Source organism: Carlito syrichta, unplaced genomic scaffold (genome assembly GCF_000164805.1).
Source record: "Carlito syrichta isolate Samal-C Ts95f unplaced genomic scaffold, Tarsius_syrichta-2.0.1 Scaffold107969, whole genome shotgun sequence".
Taxonomy (NCBI): Eukaryota; Metazoa; Chordata; class Mammalia; order Primates; family Tarsiidae; genus Carlito; species Carlito syrichta.
Genome location: NW_007052065.1, coordinates 241,520 through 263,235, shown reverse-complemented (window position 1 = coordinate 263,235; position 21,716 = coordinate 241,520). Strand labels below are relative to the sequence as shown.

Here is a 21,716-nt window from a genome sequence, read left to right as displayed (position 1 = left end):
TCTGATGCTGCCCACAGAGACCAAGGCAACCGAGCTGAGCTGCTCCTTCAGCGACTCACAGAGCCTCTCAGCCCTGCTAGCCTCCGCCCCTCCATGCTGTCAGCCCAGCGTGTGTGGATCTATGTTAGTGTGTGTGTGTGTGTGTGTGTGTGTGTGTGTGTGTGTGTGTGTGCGGGCCCGCGGTGTGCACCAGTGTGCAGCCTGGGAGTGCAGGCTGAGTCAGAATTCATTATTCAGCAGCCATCGGCGCCCAGATAAAGCCCTGTCCAGCTTCAGGTGTCTTCTCCCTGCTCCCGGAGGGGAGGCTTCCCTGCTATAAGCCACCTCTGCCATCAGCAGTGGGCAAGAGCTTGGATGAGGTAGGCGTGGAGCACCCCCCATCCATAGGGGAGCTCTCCAAGAAGGGAAGTACTTGCCATTTGGCCCCCTGAGTCTGTGACCCCATAAGGCTGGGCCCTGAGCCCTGCCTTGGGGTCACTCTTTCTAAATCTTGGGAGGTAGGGAGGATGAGGCTGCTGCTCAAGGGGAAATTTAGGACCAAGCCAAGCATGAGGGAGAGGCCTGATTGTGGAGGGAGCAGAGGCTCAGGCATTCCCAGAGCTGTGTTTAAGGGTCCAGGGCACTAACCCAGCTCCAGCCCTGGGCTGGGGATGAACAAGACTGAGGAAGGTGAGACAGGCTGAAGTCTGGTTGCCAGGAAGAAGAGCAGAATTGTCTGGCTTCCTGCTCTAGTCAGCAGCTGGGGGTGGGAAAAGGGATGTCTGTAGTAGAATTTCTAAGGACCAGGGGACAACTGCCACATCCTTTCTTTCAGCAGTATACTCCAAAAGGGGAAGGGACTCTGGAAGCTGTGATCTCTGACCCTGGAACCCGCACCCTTGCTCTTGCCATCTGCTCTTGGCGGAACATCCTCTGCCCCACCCCTGTCTTCTCACCAGGACTCAGCTCAGTGGGTGCTTATTCCTGGGGGTGCCTCTACACCCTCACCAGGCTGGGCTGGGGTCCTCCTCTGTGCCAGTCCTGCCCCTCTCAACTCCCCATTTCCTGGGACTACTCCATTTTCCTCTCCCCCCATTGACCCCAGGGAGACCCCCCCAGAGTCCCACATGGTGTCCTGTGCATAATAGCATGCCCAGTTAATGCTGACAAAATAGAAGGGTGAGCTCAGTGACCTGTCTGAAATGGAGTCTAAACTTTTAAAAAGAAAAATACTAGTTTCATGGCATCTTGACAAGAGGTTACTCCCTTTGAGTTATATAGTCCAAATAACCTGTTGAGTGTTCCAAGAGTCTTCTTCCCTTCTTCTAGATGTTTCCTTAATATTTTGCCCTATTTTCTCTATGCATATTATTTTTCCTTCTCTCTCTTTTCTCCCCCAATTTCTGCTCACTCTTCTCACATTTATCTAACTATACCGAATTTAAAAATATTTTAGAGTATTATATTTACTGAATACAAGTGAATGCCTAAATTAAAAAAAAAATCAAGTAAATTTAATGTCGCTTTGAAAACAATCTAAATTCATTAGTATTTTCCATCCATCAGGTCATCAGGTCATCTGTGTTTGTAAGATTTGGTGGCTCTTGGTAGGAAAAAAAAACTCTTCCCTAGATCCTCAAGAGGTTTTCTCCTGGAAGGGGTGAATTTCATGAGCCCTCTTACAGACCTGTGCATCTTAGGAAAAAGCCCATGAACCTGCTCTAGCCAAGGCATTGAACTTTGCTGAACCTCAGTTTTCACACCTATAAAATGGTAGCAATTCTGTTCGGCAGCTCTTGGCTGAGTCAGCTGGCCCCTATGAAACCTAAGCCAGATGCCACTTTAACATTTCCATTTTCCTGACTATTACCCATTTTGGTAACTCTTAGTGCATGATTTACTAAATGAATGCTTACTGAATTCTTTCCACTGCCAGGTGCTGGAACTCAGAATGAATCTGATACGTTTGGTACCAGACTCCAAGCAGGAGAGACAGATGGACAGGCAAGCAGACAAGTGGAGCACAGGGTGTTGGAGTAGGGACAGCTGGGAAGCCACAACTGGGAGCCAGGAGTGGGTGCCCAACCTCATTGGGGTTGGGATCATTTGGAAAGCCTTTTTGTAGCAGGCAACCCCTGAACTGAGGGCTGCTCTTTTACCAACTTTTACTGATGTTTTTTCTAATTGTAGCACATGTTCCCTAAGGAGAATTTAGAAAAATACAGACATAGCTGCAATTCTAAAAGACGGATGGAGTTTTCTTCCCCAGAATTTGCAAACACTCATTTATCTGCAGCACTTTCCCCACCAGGCCTCAGTCTTCCTGCTTCTTGAGCCTCTTGGAAGCCTGTGACTTCCCTCAATTTCATTGTCATCTGTCAGAGAAAGCCTTTGGAGAATTCTGGTTGCAGCCGCATCCTGTGAACTCATTAGTGTTTATGGTCTTTATCAGTTGCCACTTACAGAGTCAAACTGTGAAGATAACACTTTTCTTCATCAGCATTTGAGGGGAAGAAATGAGACTGGAGACGAAGGGAAACTGCAGGCCTTCTTGGTGATGCCAGCACTGCTGTACAGGGAGCCTGGGGAGCCAGGGTCTGGATCCAAGTCACAGAAAGCTGGTACCTTGAAAACTCCCCACCAGTTACAAACCCAGGGCCCTGGCTCTGTCCTACACATGGCCCAAGGAGAAAGGCACTGGAAACCCAGATGTGAAGGCTCCAAATCGTCATGTGGAGGAAGGCAGTGTTATGCCTTGAGATGGATTGCCTTCTGGGGCACCAAATGCCACCCCTGTAGATTGGAGGGCCAACATGAACTGCGCAATTTGGGACACATGTAAATCACACGCCTGGATTTTTCATGATTTGCTTTTTGCCTTTTACTTATTAAACGATTCCTGTGGAGTAGTTTGAGGGGGAAGATGAGGTGAAAAGGAAGTTCCCCGGGGCAGATTGAAGAAAATTACCCCTTGTCCCGACACACACACAGGCACACACAAACTACAGAGCATGTAGGCAACCACCACGCTGCGTGGGGTCCACTGCAGAGCCGATTCCTGGCGCCCCCACGGAATAGGAGCACCGCGGGCACCCTTGTGGAGGGAGGGAAGGGCGATGGCTCCTGGGACCCTGTGGCCACGCGGGTTCCTGGGCCTGAGTTGCAGTGGGGCAGTTGCTTTCTGCGTGATCTCTAAACTCAAGCCCAGCCTGTCCTTTGCCGCGGGGTCGGTCCATGACAGGTCACCGCAGGCCAGATGCAGCGAGGCCTCCACGCACTCTTGCGCTGACCTCTGAGTCGCTCCACACCCCGGTATGCAGTGCACTGAGAGCAAAGCCCCTGCGAGGGCGACTTAAGGAGTCACCCGGCACAGCACGTGGAGATGGAAGGGCATCTTCAGGGCGCCTCCGTGGGACCGCTGCTGGAAGGGGGAGGGAGAGGGCGCAGCGCCCCGAACGCGGGGACAGCTGGTCCGTCTAGCGTCGCCAGGCGCCGTTGCCAGGTGACCACCGGCTGTTTACCGCAGAGCTGGGCAGGCGCCGGGGCTCGCTGCGCGCTCGCGGCACCCACCATGGCCTCCCGCAGCGCGGGCACCCTGCTGACCGAGTTCAATGCCGCCTACGTGCCCCCCGGCCTCATGCCCGGGTAAGGCTCCCTCCCGCAAGCACCCTCCTCAGTGTCCAAATCCACCCTCTCCACCTTGACTTTGGGGTTGAAGGCATCCCCGGTGCCACATTCGCCCTGGCTCGGTGGCTTCCCGGGTTTCTGCTCTTTCGGAGCAGGCAGGGGCGCTTCCCAGACTCTCCTTGGTAGGAAGTCGGTCCCTGTCGAGGGGACCATCCCAAGATAACCCGGACCTCGCGTGGATGTGATGGGGGAAGGGGGGTGGGGATGGAGCTACGGCGTGGGGTCTGGTGCTTGGAGACGCCGAGGCAGGCAGCCTGGAGCTCTTGGAGAGCCTGAGAGCAGGGCCTGAAAGGGCGGTCTTTCCCGTCGCCAACACTGCGCGGCGCCCAGAATTCGGTCAATAGGAGTGTTTGCTGAATGGAGGGAAGGAAACCAGGCAAGGCAGATGGGCACCTGACTTTGTGGTCGGTCCTTTCACTGATCTCACTTTGTCCTCCCAGGATTATGACTTTGAAAACTTCCCAGCCTCTTGCCCTTAGTGCTTGCTTTGCTTTCAGCATTCTCAAATGCAGGTTACACTACCTTTCTTTTCTCAGGATATTTTCAAACCCCAAATATCTAAGATAAAAGTCTGACTGTTCCCTTCCAATGTGGCCCTTTCTCCTGAAGTGTCCGATATTTCCACTCCCAACCTCCTCTCCTAGGGGGTGAGACTGTCTTATGGCTGCAGAGACTGGGTCTGAGAAGCAATCTGCACAGTATCAGTACATCTGTATAGAATGAATGAATGAATGGAGAGTTCTGCAGTCAGGGGCTCCAAATGGGAGAAAAAAACACATGCTCTCTCCTGCAAACAGAACAGATGGCAAAAGAAAAGAAGTGAATTTTGCATGAAGTTTGGGTTGTTTTGAAGCAGAAAAAGTTAGACATCGGGGGCTGTTTTATATATATATATTATATTATATATAATATAGTATATATATTACTCACTCTGTCGACCATGATTATAGTTCACTACATCCTTGACCTCCTGGGTTCAGGTGACCCTTCCCCTCAACCTCCTGAGTAGCTGGTACTACAGTCGAATACCACCATGCCCAGATAATTTTTGTACTTTTTGTAGAGACGAGGTCTCACTATGTTTCCTAGGCTGGTCTCAAACTCTTGGGCTTAAGCAATCCTCTCACCTCGGCCTCCCAAAGTGCTGGGATTACAGGTGTGAGCCTCTGCCCCCGACTTGGGGCTATAATATTAAAATCATTTCTGTACGCAACTAGAGACTGGTGCTATAGTTTTAATTCAGTCCATTTGTAGACAGGACCTTTCTCTGGGCCTTGATGAGAGCTCAGAAGCCACTCCAATTCCCATTAGACGAGGTTGATTTATCAGGCTCTGGTAATTTCCTGAAGCCCAGGCAGGTGACTTAGCAAAGGTGACTTAGGATTTGCCAACTTTTCATTTGTTTGGGCACTCACTGAATGCTTGGGATGTGCCAATGCGGTGATAAGATGCTGGGAGACAGACACAAACAAGTAGAGGTTGCCCTCGAGGGGCTCTCAGTTTTGTGTGTAAACACATAAGGTTTGGTTCAAATCCATTTTTGCAGCTTTGGATGGTAGTGTTGACACCATGTTCTGGGTGTGTACCATGAGGTTTGGTTTTATACATTGATTTTTTTCCCCCTGAATCCTCTCACAGTCTCCAGTTGGAGCCTTTTCTATCGTCTGACTCCTGGATCATTTCCCATCCACAGGGCAAGGCCTGGTGCCCCTGCACACACTACCTCATGGTTCACCCTCTCTGACTGGTAGGGGTGGCCACTGTTGGTGTCACTTCTCTGCGACTCTCTTGAGCCCTGTCCTGTGGTTGATTTAGAAGTGGCGGTAACAAGAGGATCATGGCTAAGGTTTCAAGCCTGGACTGGGCTAGTTTGAGCAACTGAGCCTGTCTCTGCTGCTTTCTCATTTGGATCTTTCTGGGAAGGATATGCTGTCCTTACAGAGTCCCATCAGCGAGAATGAATTGAGTTGTTTCATGTTTCTGAATCCTACCTCATTGGCAATTTTGTCAAGTTAATGAAAGAATCTAAAATTCCCCACCATACTTGGATAATTATTATTTTGTGTGTCTTTTCAAACATTAATCACAGGATTTTAAAGCACATCCAGTCTCTTCCGACACTCAAATCACCCCCTTTACCAGTTTTAGTCAAAGAGGCAGAGGATAGTGGTGCTGGTGAGGACCTCAGGGATCATGTAGCCCAGCCCCATCCTGCTCCAGATGAGGTCCAGGGGTGCCTGGCCTGACTCCCACCCTGGTGTTGGTGAAGTTGAACTGGTCCCTGCAGCCTGGCAATAACACCATGAGCCCCCAAATATGAGCAACGATGAGCCAGGCAGTGTCCTGGGCCCTTTGCACATTTTTTAATTTTATTTTTTAAAACTTCACGACAACCCACGATGAGTCATGAACAGCTGCCCAAGGTCATTCAGCAAGCAAGTTGCTGAGCCAAGTCTTTGTGACTTCATCACCCCAGCTCACCCCAATGTCTCCTCAGTCTTCATGTGGCCTTTCACACTGCCTTCCTTGATCAGCGGGGTGGGAGTGGTCGACTAAGAGATAGACTTGGAGCCAGCCTGCATAGGTTCGAATCCTGGCTCCATCACCTCCTTACTCTGGGCAAGTTATTTATCCTCTATGCCTCACTTACCTTATCTGTTAAATGGGGATGATAATGGTATGTGGGTTAAAGAGGCTCAAATTGGTTAGTATGCATACAGCCTGGTCCTTGCTAATTGTTATCATTAGTTAGATCCCTACTGTGTCCAAGGTCTCATTCTGGGCACCATGAGGAACATGAGATAGTGAGGACAATGCTGGTCTTCCACTAACTGGTCAGTGGACTCTGTTTGGTCTCTTGCTGTTCCTGAGTGGCACCATTCTCGGGCACCTCATCACAAACAGTGCTTGCCTATGTCTGGCCTGGGTGCTGTAGCTGCATGGGCAGGAACTCCTGGGTCAGAGTTTGGGATTGCAAGGTGATGCAGGGATAAGACTGGTCTCAGCAAGAGTCTGAGCTTCCTGCTTGCCAGGTGGATCTGGGTGGCATCCACCCCTCGTTCTCTGCCTCCCACTACCCCTTACGCGACTATCAGTGTAGACGTATGGCCTGCCGTTATGCCTCCATTCATGCCCAGACTGCTACTGCGTCTGATGCCGGACCTCCCACTCAACGGCTGTCATCAGGAGTGAGATTTGTACCCCAGCCCTCCCTCCATCTGCCTGGAGTGACAACTGGGCCCACATCTGCCACTTAACTGGCCTCACTGACCTCGGGGACCTAAAATCAGTGCATTCCACACTCACCACTGTCAGGAAAGTAGTCCTGCAGAGATGGCTGTGTCCCCGTTCCCAGAATCCCTGTACCACAGACATGCACACCCCATGGTGTGCTGATAAATGTTTAACAATCAGCTCTTTGGAGAAAAAAACTTCGACTGTAGCATTCACCCACATCTGTGATATAAACTCTCCCTCTGAAGCTGATTTCAAGCTGTCAACATGGCGTCCCTGTAGCAGAGTTGGAAAGGAATACGCAGCAGCAGCCCAGCATGTGACACCTCCCCTGTGCAGACACAATGAACGCGAGCGACCTCAGGAGTACAGACAATAGGAACAAGTAATAAACAGTTAGGAAGCAATCAGTTTTGGGTATATACCAGCTTTGCTTGCAACTTGATATAATTTAATTTTTAATACTGGCTTATCTAACACCTGGTTTGAAAAATTCCTAAAAATTTAGCCACTGGCTCCATTGAAGGTGGTGTGACAGTACAAGTTGCCTGCAGCACACCCTGCCTGGACCTGTCATCTTCCCCAGGCCTGTGGCCTCCCTTCCAGGGAAGGAGGGCTGCACGACTCGGGGAAGGAGGCTTTGGGAGTTGCGTTTCCATATCTCCTTCATTTCAACTCAGGCCCTGACAGTGGAGTTGTAGCTCCCAAGACAGGGCAGTGCACCCTGGGGTATGCAACAAAGGTCATCGGTCCAGGAGGACATAGGAGACCCCATGTGTCCAGACATTGGTATTAGAATTTCCAGGGGAGCTTTAACAAATACCTGTGCTCAGGCCCCATCTAGAGATTTTAATGTCATTGGCTGGGCTGGGCCTGGGCATTGGGTGTTCTAAATCCTTCCAGATGATTCTAAGAGGTGACCAGAATGAGCACACTTGTCTGAGAATCTCTATGGCCCTTTGCAATGTAGAGAACTGATAAACCAGCAGGTGTGGGCCTGTTTTCTATGCCTTTTAAAGAAGGGACCCCCATCGTGGGACTTTCCCATCTGTGCCAGTCTCCTTGGGAAACACCCCCCACTGCCTCCAGCTCCTGGTCTGAGGTCTGACTGAAGACTCAGTAGTTACTACTTTCTCTCAGTTCTCATCCCAGCCTGAGAGACCAGAGTGTTGCCTGAAATTCAAGCCCAAAATACAGAAGCAGAAAGCAAATTCGACTGCCCCTCCTGTTCTTCTTTTTCCTTTGGGCCCTGCTTCTGCAGGTCGCTCCCGTTCCTATTCCCCTCAGGAGGTAGCTGGTCTCAGGCACTTAGGGGACCCCTGGACAGTCGCCTGTCTTTCTCTGCTGCAATGTCTTCTCTTCCTGAGGGTTCCTAAGCCACATTATTCCCTCATCCCCTTCTCAGGACCTCTGCCCCAAGGCCAGTCCCATCTCTTTTCTGGAATTCACCTCTGAGCTGTTCAGGGAAGCTGGGGCAGTTTTATAGGTGGATAGCTGGCTGAGGCCTCTTACACAGTGGCAAGGAACTGGGGAGCCCTCTAAGAACAGGAGATAGGGACCTCTGGAGATCTGGGCTTTTTTAACAGGGGCGCACCTTCTCTCTAAAAGAAAGACCAGACCTTTAAAATGTGCCTCCATTTGTCAATTCCATTCAGCAAACATCTACAGAGCATCTACTGTGTGGCGGGAATGCCAGGGCTGCCAATATGAGTAAAACACAGCCCTGGATAAACCCCAGGGAGTTTAGAACTCAGAAAGGAAGCCTGTTCCAAGGGCCCAGATCACTATAATACAACAGAATATTAACCGAGACATGGGAGGATACAAAGAGCCAAGACAGCTCAGTGGGGGTGGGAGGATAGGCTAAGTCATGGAGACTCCATGGAAGAGAAGGCATTTGAGATGGACCTTGAAGGATGGCTAAAACCACAGAGGAGGGTGGGAGGCAGAGCCTTCTGATGGAGAGTGTTGTTTGAGAAAAGGTCTGAGGTGGAAGGGCCAGCAGCACGGGTTTTCACAGCAGCAGGAGGACTCAGGTGGGAGTGGAAAAGCTGAGGTTGGAAAGTGGGTGATGGGCCTGGGGAGATTTCTCTCGGAAGCCCTGTCAAGGAGGGACTGAGCACCCGGCCAACTTGGTCTTGATTCCGCAGGCAAGAGGGAGCCCTTGAAGGTTTTCACCCAGGGGGAGGATCTGCTGAGAACTGTCCTCAGTAGGAGAAGTCGTAGAGAAGAAGATGCCATGTGGAATGGGGGCATGCTGAGTAGTAGCGAGTTAATTCCTTAATAAGCCTACTCATGGGAGTCTCGATGCTCATAGTAATTAATTTTCATGTCAGCTGTGGGGCCGCACAGTGCAATTAAGAGGCAGGGAGTACTGCTCCCTGTGACCACAGTAATCCACAACGGGCTATAGAATCCACATGTGACCATTGCTCAGGGGCCTGGCTTGACACTGCCTCCTGCCTTGCATGGTATACAGCCAGATGGAAGGATGGAAGTGGGGGCTGGATGAAGGATCAGGGAGGAGGTGTGGTGGCACCAGTTAGCACAGACGATGCTGCTATTGGGACTGCTCGATGCCCCACCGTAGAATGTACCATTCCCCTCAGTTCCTCTTCACCCAGGCTTGCCACGAGACCAGAGCACACAGGGTCAGGCTCAAGGCACGTAGTGCAGGTGCATGCAAAGGATGGAGACCTAATTGCCAAGATGTGCCTGCTGAGGTCTCAGTAACATGAACATGCACACACATGTATGTGTGTACACACACACACACACACACACACACACACACACACACACACACACACTTGATTGTGCAGCAAGCCCTGCATGGAATCCAAGCAGAACTCAGGAGGGCTGCGGAGGAGAGGGCTTCTATTCTATTGGGATGCAAATATCGTGGCATTCAGAGAAGGTGGAAAAGTAGGGAGCAGAGGAGGAGTGTGGCAGAGAGCCTGGGGGTGGCGGAAAGCGTCACGAGGACTCATCATGTTTATCTGGCTCCTTTCTTCTGAGGAGCCCGACGCCCCCATGGGTGGGACACTCAGTGCAGGCATGCATGCCATGGATCAGAGCCAAGCTCCTCTGAAGACGGTGCTCTGGGACAGGGTGCCCAGGGCTTCTGGGACTCTCCTTTGGCAGACATTTGTTGAGCACTTGCATTGTGCCAGGTGCTGAGATGACGGCAAGTGCAAGTTAGGGGAGGAGAGAAGTTCATCTGGACCTGAGTCTAAACTGGTAGGACAGTCCTATCAGTGGACATAGGTCCTGGTGTGGGGTGTGCGGTTGGGAAGGAACAGGGAATACTGGCTTTTGGTGAGTGAGTGGCACATCCCCAGGTGGACATGAGGAGAAACGCATTCCAGGCAAAGGCCCAGAGGCCTGTGGAGCGTGTGGGGCCCTGGGGAGTGGGGTAATACTTTCAGGGGCCTGGGCACCTTCAGGGAAGTGGTAAGAGGCAGAGAGATGGCTCTGGCCTCAGTGTGGGTGCAGGCCAGAAGGGGCGATGCTGGGTCTTGGAGACCTGCTAGGAGACTGGGGATTGTCCAGGTGAGCAAAGGAGGTGGCTTGTGTATGGGGGTGGGGGAGGACAGTGGCCAGTGGCTGAGGAGGGGCCTGAGCAGGAGTCAGGGAAAGGTCGGACATGGTGGGTGCTGGAGAAGGGAGGATCCAGGCCACTGATGCCCAGTGTTTGGCCTAGATGGAGGGTGCACGGTGGTGGTGTCCACCAAGGCAGGCACACGCCAGAGGAGGAGAAGGCTAGTCTCAGTCATGCTGAGAGTTAGCATGGCAGGCAAGTCCCGTGTGGGCAGCTGGGGTTATGAGTCTGTTGCCAGGTTGGGGTTGGAGCCCCAGCTCTGGATGTTGTCGGTGTATAGGATATGTTAGGAGTCTGACATGTGTGAGCTCTCCCAGGAGGAATGGATCCCTGAAAAGGGAAGAGGACCCTGGAGCACACCAACACTTAGACGATGAGCAGGAGATGAGCCAGATCCAGGGCCCAAGACCCCTGCTCTGAGCCCCACCTCAGTGAGTTTGCTGATACTCACCCCCGGGATACCCTCGCCCCGTGAGCCTCATTCCTCAAGGAGTTCGCCAATACCCACCCCTGGGATTGGGCCTTCCCTCCCTGCAGGCAACAGCATCGGAGCCCTGGTTATCGTCTGACTTGGGTGGGAGCTGGTTGTGACTTAACCGGCACCAGCGTGGCCCCTCCACACCTGTGCCCTGTGATTCAGTATATACTGAGTGAAGGATGGGCTCACAGGAGGAGGGCTGAGCACTGCATACCTCTGTGCTCCCAGTGCCTAGTGTTGGGTCAGCCCACAGTAGGTTCCCAGTAAAGTAACATTTCACGCCGTCTGACTCTCTTTTTAAAAATGATATGTGTTCAGAGAAGAAAGCAACAAATCCCCCCAAATCCAAATATCCAGAATTCTCCAGAGTTAGCATTTGGTGAACTTTATCCTGGTTTCTCTTTTTGTTTATGTTCAGAGTTAGGACTAGATGGAGGGAGGGATGGATTTGGAGATAGAAAACGGCAATTTTATTAAATGTGGTCATACCATCTTTGCTATTTAAGAATGAAAGTGTGCCATTTAGTCTTACTAGAACTTAACCGAAGAAACTGAAGTCAAATGAAAGGATAAACTTTTTATAAATGTCAGTTTATTCATTTCTAAAGTATTCCTGTAAAGGAGGGAGGGAGGGAGGGAGGGAGGGAGGAAGGGAGAGAGACAGAGAGAGACAGAGAGAGAGAGAGAGAATGAATAAAAATTAGCAAAGGTAGAGTCATTATGTCGTGTTTTTTTTAATGATATATTTCAATTTTTGATGCCATGGGTTGATTCTTAGTAAGTGCACTCCCCCCTGCCCTCCACCCACTCAACCAATTTTGATTTCTTAAATTAGTTTGACTTTGACAGGTTTTATAACATTTGCATTCCGTTCTGCAACTAGCATTCACCTAGTTGCTATTCCTAGTTCTGTACTTAAATAGATATGGTGCTCACCACTGTTCACTCTGACAGAGGTTCTACAGTATGGAGCTGTTTCTCCTCTTTGGAACTGTTTCTTGGCTGGCAGGGTTTTGTCACTGAACACTACTTGCAAAAGAGCCTGTGAGTGCTTTCTCTTTGGAGTTCTTTCATGCTAGGAGAGGGCTGGTTTACATGTGAACAATCACTGGGCTGCTATGATATTCTGGGGTCATGCTCTTCTCTCTGCAGAATGTTGTAGACACTTTAGTTTTTATTTCATTGCTTTCTCATTTTGTGGGGGCCTGGCAGCACCTGGTGACCAGCGTTTCTTGTATTTCCGGAACCACCCTAGAGACAGGATGAAACAGTGAGGGCTGATGTCCGAGGATGGCAGGACCCGGCTGGGGCAGGTCTTTCTCCCCAGGGGTGGAGTCTGTCCATCCACGCCTGAAGGCGTGAAACGGTAGTGTCTGCTTCTGCGCTTCCAGGAAGAGGAGGAGGGTGGGGTGGGCAACAGGCAGCTGATTTCTTCCCTTCGGCTCACGACTCAGATGCTCCTCCTCCTCCACTGCGCAGAACAAGTGAGACACGAAGACAGACCTGGTGCAGAGCACCCTCGGCGTGGGTGGCTCCTCAGGACAAAGGAAGCAGACCTCCCGCTGGCTCGTCTCTGCCACCTCTGGATTCACTGTATCTACATTTTTGTTAGGTTTCAGGAACTCTGCTTGTACCTCTCAGGTTAGGTTTCTTTCCAGATAAGCTTCCCTACTAGTGCAAATGTTGCAGAGACAGTGTGAACCAAGGACACTGGATGTGGCAGTCAAATGACCTTATACACTTTCATTAGAAGTAGAGGTTCACATTTAGGAAATAGGTCTAAAATCAGACAGGGAGGTCAAGGAAAGGGCACGAGTTGAGAGACAAAGGTGGAAGGTGCAGGGTATTCCTTAGAAAGTGATAAGTATAATTAAATACATCAACAGATGTAAAAACAAGAACCACATGATTATATCATTAGATGCAGAAAAAGCTTTTGATAAAATCCAGCATCCCTTCTTGATAAAAACCCTCAAACACCTAGGTATAGAAGGCACATACCTCAAAATGGTAAGTGCCATCTACGATAAACCCACAGCTAACACATTGCTAAACGGACAGAAACTGGAACCATTTCCCCTGAAAACTGGAGCAAGACAACACTGCCCACTCTCAGCCCTCTTGTTCAACATTGTGTTGGAAGTCCTAGCTTGGGCAATTAGAAAAGAGAAGGAAATCAGGGATATCCAAATAGGAAAAGAGGAAGTCAAGTTATCCCTCTTTGTTGATGACATGATCCTATACCTTGAAAATCCAAGAGAATCTGTCAAAAACCTGCTTGCACTGATAAAAGACTTTGGCAAAGTCTCAGGGTACAAAATAAATGTGCAAAAGACAGTTGCATTCCTATACACCAATAACAAGCAGGCAGAGACCAAAATTAAAAGCACAATCCCATTCACAATAGCCACACACACACAAAAAGGAATACCTCAGCATCTTCCTAACCAGAGAAGTGAAAGAACTTTACAATGAGAACTACAAAACGTTGCTCAAAGAAATCCAAGAAGACACAAACAAATGGAAAAATATTCCATTCTCATGGATACGAAGAATCAACATTAAGATGTCTATCTTACCAAAGGCAATCTACAGATTTGATGCAATACCCATTAAATTACCAACATCATTCTTCTCAGAATTGGAAATGACAATACAGAAATTTATATGAAAACATAAACAACCACGAATAGCCAAAATAATCCTTAGCAAAAGAAACAAAGCAGGAGATATCACACTTCCAAACTTCAAACTTTACTATAAGCGTACAGTAATCAAAACAGCCTGGTATTGGTATAAGAACAGGCACATAGATCAATGGAACAGGATAAAGATTCCATAAGCAAAGCCTCAATTCCTCAACCTACTCATCTTTGACAAAGCCTCCAACAACCACCACTGGGGAGAGGAGAACCTATTCAGTAAATGGTGCTGGGAAAACTGGCTGATCACATGCAGAAGATTGAAACAGAACCCCTCCCTATCACCATACACAAAAATTAACTCTAAATGGATCAAAGACCTAAACTTGAAACCTCAAACTATAAGAATCTTAGAAAATGTAGGAGACACCCTTATGGAAACTGGAACTGGCAACCAATTCCTATTCAGAACTCTAAATGCCCATACCTTAAGAAATAAGACAGACAAGTGGGACCTCATCAAACTGATGAGCTTCTGCAAAGCAAAAGAAACCATCAAGAGAGCAGGGAGACAGCCCATAGAATGGGAAAAAATATTTGCCAACTGTATATCTGACAAAGGCCTAACATCTAGGATCTACAAGGAACTCAAATGTGCTGAAAGGAAAAAACAAACAAACAGTCCCAATAAATAGTGGGCAAAAGACATGAACAGACTCTTCTCAAAAGAAGATATATGGGCAGCCAACAGACACATGAAAAAGTGCTCAGCCTCACTCATCATCAGAGAAATGCAAATGAAAACCACATTGAGATACTACCTAACCCAGTAAGAATGGCCATCATTAACAAAACAAACAACAGATGCTGGTGAGGATGTGGAGAAAAAGGAACACTTCTACACTGCTGGTAGGAATGCAAACTAGTGCAACCTCTTTGGAAGACAGTGTGGCGACTTCTGAAAGAACTAGAAATTGACCTTCCATATGACCCAGCAATTCCCCTATTGGGAATATACCCGGAGGAACTCAAATCATTCTACAAAAAAGATACCTGCACACGTATGTTTGCTGCAGCTCCATTCACAATAGCAAAAACATGGAACCAACCATGTTGTCTACCGAAGCTGAACTGGATTAAAAAAAGTGGTATATACACATAATGGAATATTTTGCAGCCATAAAGAAGGACAAACATATGAACTTCGCAACAACTTGAATTGATTTAGAGTTGATCATGTCACAGAAACACAGAACAGAGTACCATATGTTCTCACTCATAAGCAGAACTTGAACAATTATAATACTATAAGAAACTGATTGGCAGTAGTGGGAAACTGTCGGGGAGGGGCGGTGGGATTGGCAGTTGAGGGAAACTGCCAGGGGAGGAGGGGCATACCTCATCAACAAGAGGGCCTGCATAATCAACATTTGTATACCTAACCCTGAATAATGGTACCCCACATCTTTATAATAATAAAAAAGTCAGGAAGTGGAGGGGGAGGAAGGGCCTGTGGAAAGCCAGCAGGTCTCCTGGGATCCTGCAACCTCAGAAATCTCATGCATCTGCCTAGAAGGGAGAAGCCAAGAAGACAGAGACAAGGAAGATGGCAAGGAGGAAGGACTGAGGCCGACAGAAACAGGGAGAGATGGATCAGGGGATGAGGCCTTGGCTAGGCAGGAGAGAAGAGGACTCTGTCTGCTGAAGTCACCAAGGTGACCACAGAGCCTCATAGGAGAGGACAGCAAGGCACTTCCCAGCCCTCCTGTCCTCCCAGGTCATGAGGAGGCCTGACCTTCACTGGGAACCCGAGAGTCCAGCAAGAAGGGCACCGAGGCTGGTGGAGAAGGGTAGGGACCGCCAGGGTCACAGGCAGCACATCCGTGATATCCAGGGACAAGAGAAGTGAGGCTGGACACAGGACTGTGAAAATGGCAGTGGAGACTTTCTGCGGCTGCCAACACCCGGTGCTGTGAGACTCCGGAGAGGCCCCGCTGTGGGGGGTGCGGGGACAGAAACCAGGAAAGGACATGCTTTGTGTGTTCCCTGCCTTGGAAGCGGTGGGAAGAATGCCAGCAGGCACTCTTCTCGGCTTCCTCGCTTCTCCCAAAGATGAAAAGAAGGACACCATGCTATCCAGTTCTAGGCCAGCACCCATTCTATTGGTGAGGAGCCTGAGGCCCAAGGCACAGGGCAAGAACCCGGGGTGGGGGGGTAGAGAGAGGGAGGGGAGGGGAGGAGTTACATCTTGAGAGCTGCAATGGCTCTGCAGGACTCGGGGGTGGGTAGCTAATGAGACTGGAGAGGTAGGGCAGGGTCGGATCACAGATGAACTTGAATACCATGCTAAGGATTGGACTCCAGACATTTCAGTCTGGTGGAAGTGTGGAGAATGGATTGGAGGGGCAGGGGTCTGAGAGCAGTTAGAGCAGTGAGGATGTTATGGCCACAGTCCAGGCACAAGGTGTGTGGCTGAGCCCAAGTGGAGCAGATGGAGCCACAGGACTTGGCGACTGAGGGACACGAGGGAGGTGGATACTCAAGAATCTGACTTGGACAGCCAGACTGTCGGGGAAGGAGGACATGGGAGGTCACGCCCAGGAGATGCCTGAGGGAGATGTCTGGCGAGCAGTTGTATGCAGCAGTCTGGAGCTTGCAGAGAACTTCCAGGCTGAGCTGTAGGCCAGGGGCATCCACACGCAGGTGGGGATCAAGCCATGGTGTGGCTACCATCACCAAAGACAGACCCCAGAGGAAAACCCGCACCTGAGAGGTGGGCAGGGGAGGAGGGTTCTGAGGAGACTGAGAAGGGATGGTCAGAGAGGCGGGTGGACAACAACAGGAAGGAGCAATGGTGTCATCCAAGTCATGAGCAGTGCTTCTAGAAGAGTGAGGTCAGCAGTGCCAGTGCTGCAGGAAGGCCAGCAACTAGAGTGTCCACTGCAAGCAGGAGGGAGGGCACCAGCAAACTCATGAAGAGCGGTGTCAAGGGCATCATGGGCCAGAAGTCAGATTTTGGAGGGTGAGGAGTGAAGGACAAGCTCAGATTGTACTGGAAAGCTTCCATCTTTTCTGTGCCTGCCTCAAGTCCAGAGTCCATGGGTGTTGCTGACTCTCCTCTCGCTTTGCCAAAACAAATCTTTGGCTCTTGGAGCAAGTCACTTAAGCAAGGGTCTCGAGAGTGACCGTATCACCCAAGTCTCCAGAACCTTGGTCAAGGTCTCCAGGCCGCCTGAATGGCACCTTGGGAGGCCGCTGTGTTAGGCGCAAGACAGCAGCCTTCTGAACCCGGGCTTCGGCTACAATGCATCGAATGCCCATCGCCTTTCATTGACTGGGTGCCCGCCCACTTCTTATGTGCTCCCCACTCCCCAGTCAGTTGACTGCAGAATGTCAGCGCTGGGGAAGCCCCTCACATCTTCTGGCCCCTGAGTAAACAGGGTCCCTTGAGGGAGGGTGATTTGCCTGCAGCCTGAAGGGCCCCAGGTGTTCTGGCCTGTGTAAACACCTGAGACCTCTGTGGGAGGAAGAGGCCCAGAGCCCCTTCCGCTCGGCCTTCCCCAAAGTCCCAAGCAGGCCGGTCACCTTCAGAGGCCTCTGAAGGCCAGAGCTGACCGCCGCCCCTCAAGCTCGCCCTGTCTTTGGGGGCGTCCCTCAGAACTGGCCGGAAGCCTTTCATGATCTGTCCCCCTATCCCCACTGCAGGTACCAAGGCCATGTCCCCAGTGTGGCCTTCTCCTTTGGCTCCCCCTATGGCACCGCCACCCTCAAGTACTTCCAGGACCACCGCAATGCAGCCATGGAGAAAAGCCACAGCACCTTCAGCCAGGGCGGCCACTTCCCAACCCTCTTCTCCCCCAGCCCCAGACTGGTGCTCTTGGAGCACGCGCAGGCCTGGGACCGCTGGCTGCACATGCCCAGCTACACTCGCTTCAACCTGGACAGCCACCGCTCTGCCGAGCTCACTCGCTTCTACCAGGTGAGCTGCCTCCTCTCCTGCCTGCCAGCCCCACCATGGGGAGGGGGGAGGAGAGAGATGATGACTGGGAGCCAGGGGAGACTGGGTATCCTCCAGGGCACCTTGCCTTGCTTTTTCAGAGTCCCTGAGCCGGCAGAGAGCCTGGCGGGTATTACTAGGGGGCACAGGGAGGCTCAGGACTCTGCTCCCCTGACCATCTCCCACCCCCAGGGGCTCCCGCTCCTATTCACCCTCACTGCTGGTGGAGCTAGGGGCTTCTGGAACATTCCTGCCCTCTTCGTCTGCCCCCTGTAGTCTCCTGGCCCTGCGGACTCCCACTGACCTCCCTGTTGAGTAAAAGGTCTGAGATTCACCCATGGGATGGCTCTCACATAAGCAAAGGCCCCCCCAATTCCTGCCCCAGCTCCAGGCTGTTGTATTTGCCCACCTGGTGCCCGCTGACCCCTCCCCGCCCCACACGACCCTGAGGCAGCCTCAGCCCCAGTCTGGGCCAGACTGTGCTCAGGGAATCAAGGAGGAGGAAGGGGACCAGCCCACACCTCTGTCCCTATCCTGCTGCACCAGTTAGAAAAGCCTCCCTGGATCTGGTCGAGACACAATTCACAGGCCACGGGTGCACACAAGCAGAACTGGCCCTGGCCCTGTGGTGGGGATGAAGGCTTGTCTCTGTGTAACCCTAGCCTCTCCATCACTTTCTCTTGAAAACCTCCTCCCACTCTCCCATCCTGACTGCAGGGACACAGGCGCCTCTGCCCCAGGATGAGTAAGGCGGCTTCCTAGGGGAGGATGGGCCCATGCCGGCAGCCTCCAAGGAAATGTGGGAATCTCCATGGGTCTGTGAAGGCCTCGCCCCTCCGTCCTGGCTCTTACATGGAACATACCCTGCCTGGGAGAGAAGGAAAGGGGGAGCCAACACCCACACAGCTCACACAGCTCCTGGGTTTTCATGCTTCCAGCTTAGCTGGTAGGGTGGGTGTCATTATCCCCACCAGACAGATGAGGAGCTGAGGCTCAGAGAGGACATCCAGCTGGTCTGCAGTTGAGCTGTGGCCCCTGCAGTTCTAGGACTCGTTCAGCCAGATATGGACTGCAGGCGCCTGGGGTCACTGCTGCTCACGAAGCCCTGTCTCTCTCCCTCCGCCTGGCTGCAGACAGCACAGCAACATCGGAAGTACTATCGAGACAAGACCGGCACGGTGCCCCGCGTCCCCTACTTCGTGTTGCCTGTGAGGGAGCCTGACCGGTACCCCATCCCCACCGACCTGTGAGTGCTTGCCTCCCGTCATCCCGGTGGTCCGCAAACACACCCACAGGTCATCTGCTCTGGCCCGGTCTGCAAAGCCCCGGACGCAGAACGAGCTAAGGGCCCTGCCCGAAACACCAGCAGCTCAGGGCGTGACCGTTACAGAGCAGGGGTCAGGGCTTCGGCAGCCTCAGGAGGGTGCCAGGAGCCTGAATGGACGAATCGGGAAGAACGCTTGCCCGGCCAGATGCAAACCCTGCAAAACGCAGCCTTGCAGCTACACCAGTCCAAACGCGGGCGCGGTGGCCGTGAGCGGCAGAGATATGCTGCCCTCTGGCGGACTCTGGGGGCACTACACTGAGTAGGAATCTCCCCCAGCCTCGGCCATACCTATGTTGTTCTCCCAAGGCCTTGACAATGTCTCGAAAGTCCAACAGTCCATCGAACACGGCCAACCCCTGACTGCTTTTACCCAGAAGAGCTTCTTTCTCCAGAGAAGGCCCGCTCTGCTCTGAGAGATGATCCGGGCACGCGGTTTCTGCTCTTTCTCCTTCCTGATGCCCAGGCTTGAGTACCACAGGTCCACACCAGGTGTCATGAGGTGGGGTAGGGTGATGGCTGGTACCTGGACCTGGGAGGCTGGCGAGCCTCCCAGCGCTCTCCTGCTCTCCCCTTCCCCCGCAACAACCTCTCCTGTCTGGGGTTTCTAGCTCCATGCTGACTGCCCCTTGCTTGCCTAAAGAGCCCCAAGTCTCACCATCATCCTTATTGATAAAGTAGCGTCTGATAGAGTTTTTTCTTTTTCCATAAACTTTAATAGTTAAAAAAACAGATATTACTGCCTCTAAAAGTTCCTCTTTGCAAGAAAGATAGACCCATTTTACAAATAGGGAAACTAAGACTTGATGATTGCCTGGAGGACTTGTACTGGGTGGCCGGGCTGAGTGGCAGGGCTGACCTTGGAAAGGATTCCATATCTCCCATCACCAACTCTAGGATTCTGGATTGGCTATCTCCATGCGTGGGGTGGCTTTGAGTCAGTCTGTCCCTGGACACAGGTCTGTCCTGGGCACAGGTCTCTGGAGACCACTCTGGCCAGGAACTGCCCCGCCCACAGCTGCAGAGAGCCCGGGACATTCCAACTCTACTCTATGTCCAAACTGCCTGACAGCCAGCACTGCTGCTGACAGTTTCATGCCCAATGCAGAGGACCAGCCAGGAGGTTAGGGGGAGTGGGTCAGCGATCGGCTCTTTGGCCTGGGGCAAGTCTACCCCCTTCTGGAATGCTATCACCATCATCACCGTTGTCATTCCTTACAGCAGTTTCTGAGTGCTCACTCCTTGTCCAGTGTCATGCTAAATGCTTTATATGTGCAAGACCTTATGTACTTGTCAAACAAAGCTAGGAAGATCACACCAACACAAGTCTATTCCTACATATGCACACTTCTGGCAGGAGTTGGGGCCAGAACCCATCCAGTCAGTCTGACGTTCATGTCCTCACTCTTTTTTTGTTTTTTTTAAGTCAGAGTCTCACTCTGTCCCCCAGGCTGGAGTACAGTGGCATGATCACGGCTCATCACAGCCTCAAACGTCCAGGTTCAAGAGATCCTCCCATCTCAGCTTCCTGAGTAGCTGGGAATACAGGTCCATGCCACCATGCTTGGCTAATTTTTTGATTTTTTTTTTTTTGAGTTGGAGTCTCACTCTGTCGCCCAGACTGGAGTGCAGTAGCTGCTCCCGGCCACCACAGCCTCGACCTACTGGGCTCTGGCGATCCTTCCGCCTCAGCCTTCCGAGTAGCTGGAATTACAGGCATGTGCTACCATGCCTGGCTGATTTTTTGATTTATTGTAGAGTTGAGGTCTCGCTGCCCAGGTGGGTCTTGAACCCACGGGCTCAGGCAATCCACTCACCTCAGCCTCCCAAAGGCGCGGGATTACAGGCTGAGCCACCGAGCCCGGCTTTTTTGATTTCTTATAGAGACGGGATCTCACTAAGTTGCCTAGGCTGATCTCAACTCGTGGGCTCAGGGGATCCTCTCACCTCCCAAAGTGCTGGGATTATAAGTGTGAGCCACTGAATCTACCGTGTCTTCACTCTTAACCACCAGACTGTTATACAAACAGAAGTTATCATCATCTCAGGTCAGGGGTGACTTAGATGTTAAACTGGTGAGCAGCTGGCAGGGTCAGTGTGGGCTGACGAGTGGGTGCTGGGGCTGTGACTGGGCACGCGTCTCCTACCCTTCCTGGCACACGGGGTGACACCAGTCCATCCTTGCCCACAGGCCTCCTCTGAGCCCGAAGCAGAAGTGGCACCTTTTCAGAGTGTCCCCTGAGAACCTGAAGACCTACCAGACCTTCCCATCCGGCAAGAGGGTCTCTCCACAAGAGCGGCAGAAGAGAGACTGCTACTTTGAGTTCAGAGCATGAGCCCAGATGGTGATGTCGGAGGCCCTGGTGTGGACCAGGTTGGCTTGCTTGGAATAAAATCTTCAGCCACCATCATCCCACGCATCTCTCCTCTGGAGCCCAGGGACCTTTGGCCAGAGCTGAAAAGCATCCCTGAAAGCCACACAGTATTGTGTCCTATGGACCTGGGGAAAGATCAGCCCAAGGGATTCAAGCCAAAGGACTTGCAGCGTCCTGCTGCCTGGGGGGTCCACCCACCTTCTCCCCAAGGGGAGGAAGCTAAAACTAAGAAGTGTAGGGTTCCCAAGCCTTAGTGGCAGGGCACTCAGGTGGAAAGACCGCCTGCCTGCTTCCACTGGTACAATCGAGGAAACCTGATCACCTCGTGTGTGAGAATGAGGGGGATGTGAGCCCTGAACCACCCCACTGGTGTGAGATAGAGCCCTGTCTGGCATCATT

The 21,716-nt window shown here is 51.5% G+C and overlaps 1 protein-coding gene across 1 annotated transcript; it reads left to right on the top strand.

The window, feature by feature from the left end:
- Positions 1-3,496: 3,496 nt before the first annotated feature.
- Positions 3,497-21,278, top strand: CUNH2orf70 (chromosome unknown C2orf70 homolog). Its single transcript, XM_008068052.2, has 4 exons — positions 3,497-3,624; positions 17,327-17,600; positions 18,752-18,864; positions 21,134-21,278. Exons 1-4 carry the CDS (start codon positions 3,551-3,553, stop codon positions 21,276-21,278), a joined length of 606 nt encoding a protein of 201 aa, XP_008066243.1. The 5' UTR covers positions 3,497-3,550.
- Positions 21,279-21,716: the final 438 nt, after the last annotated feature.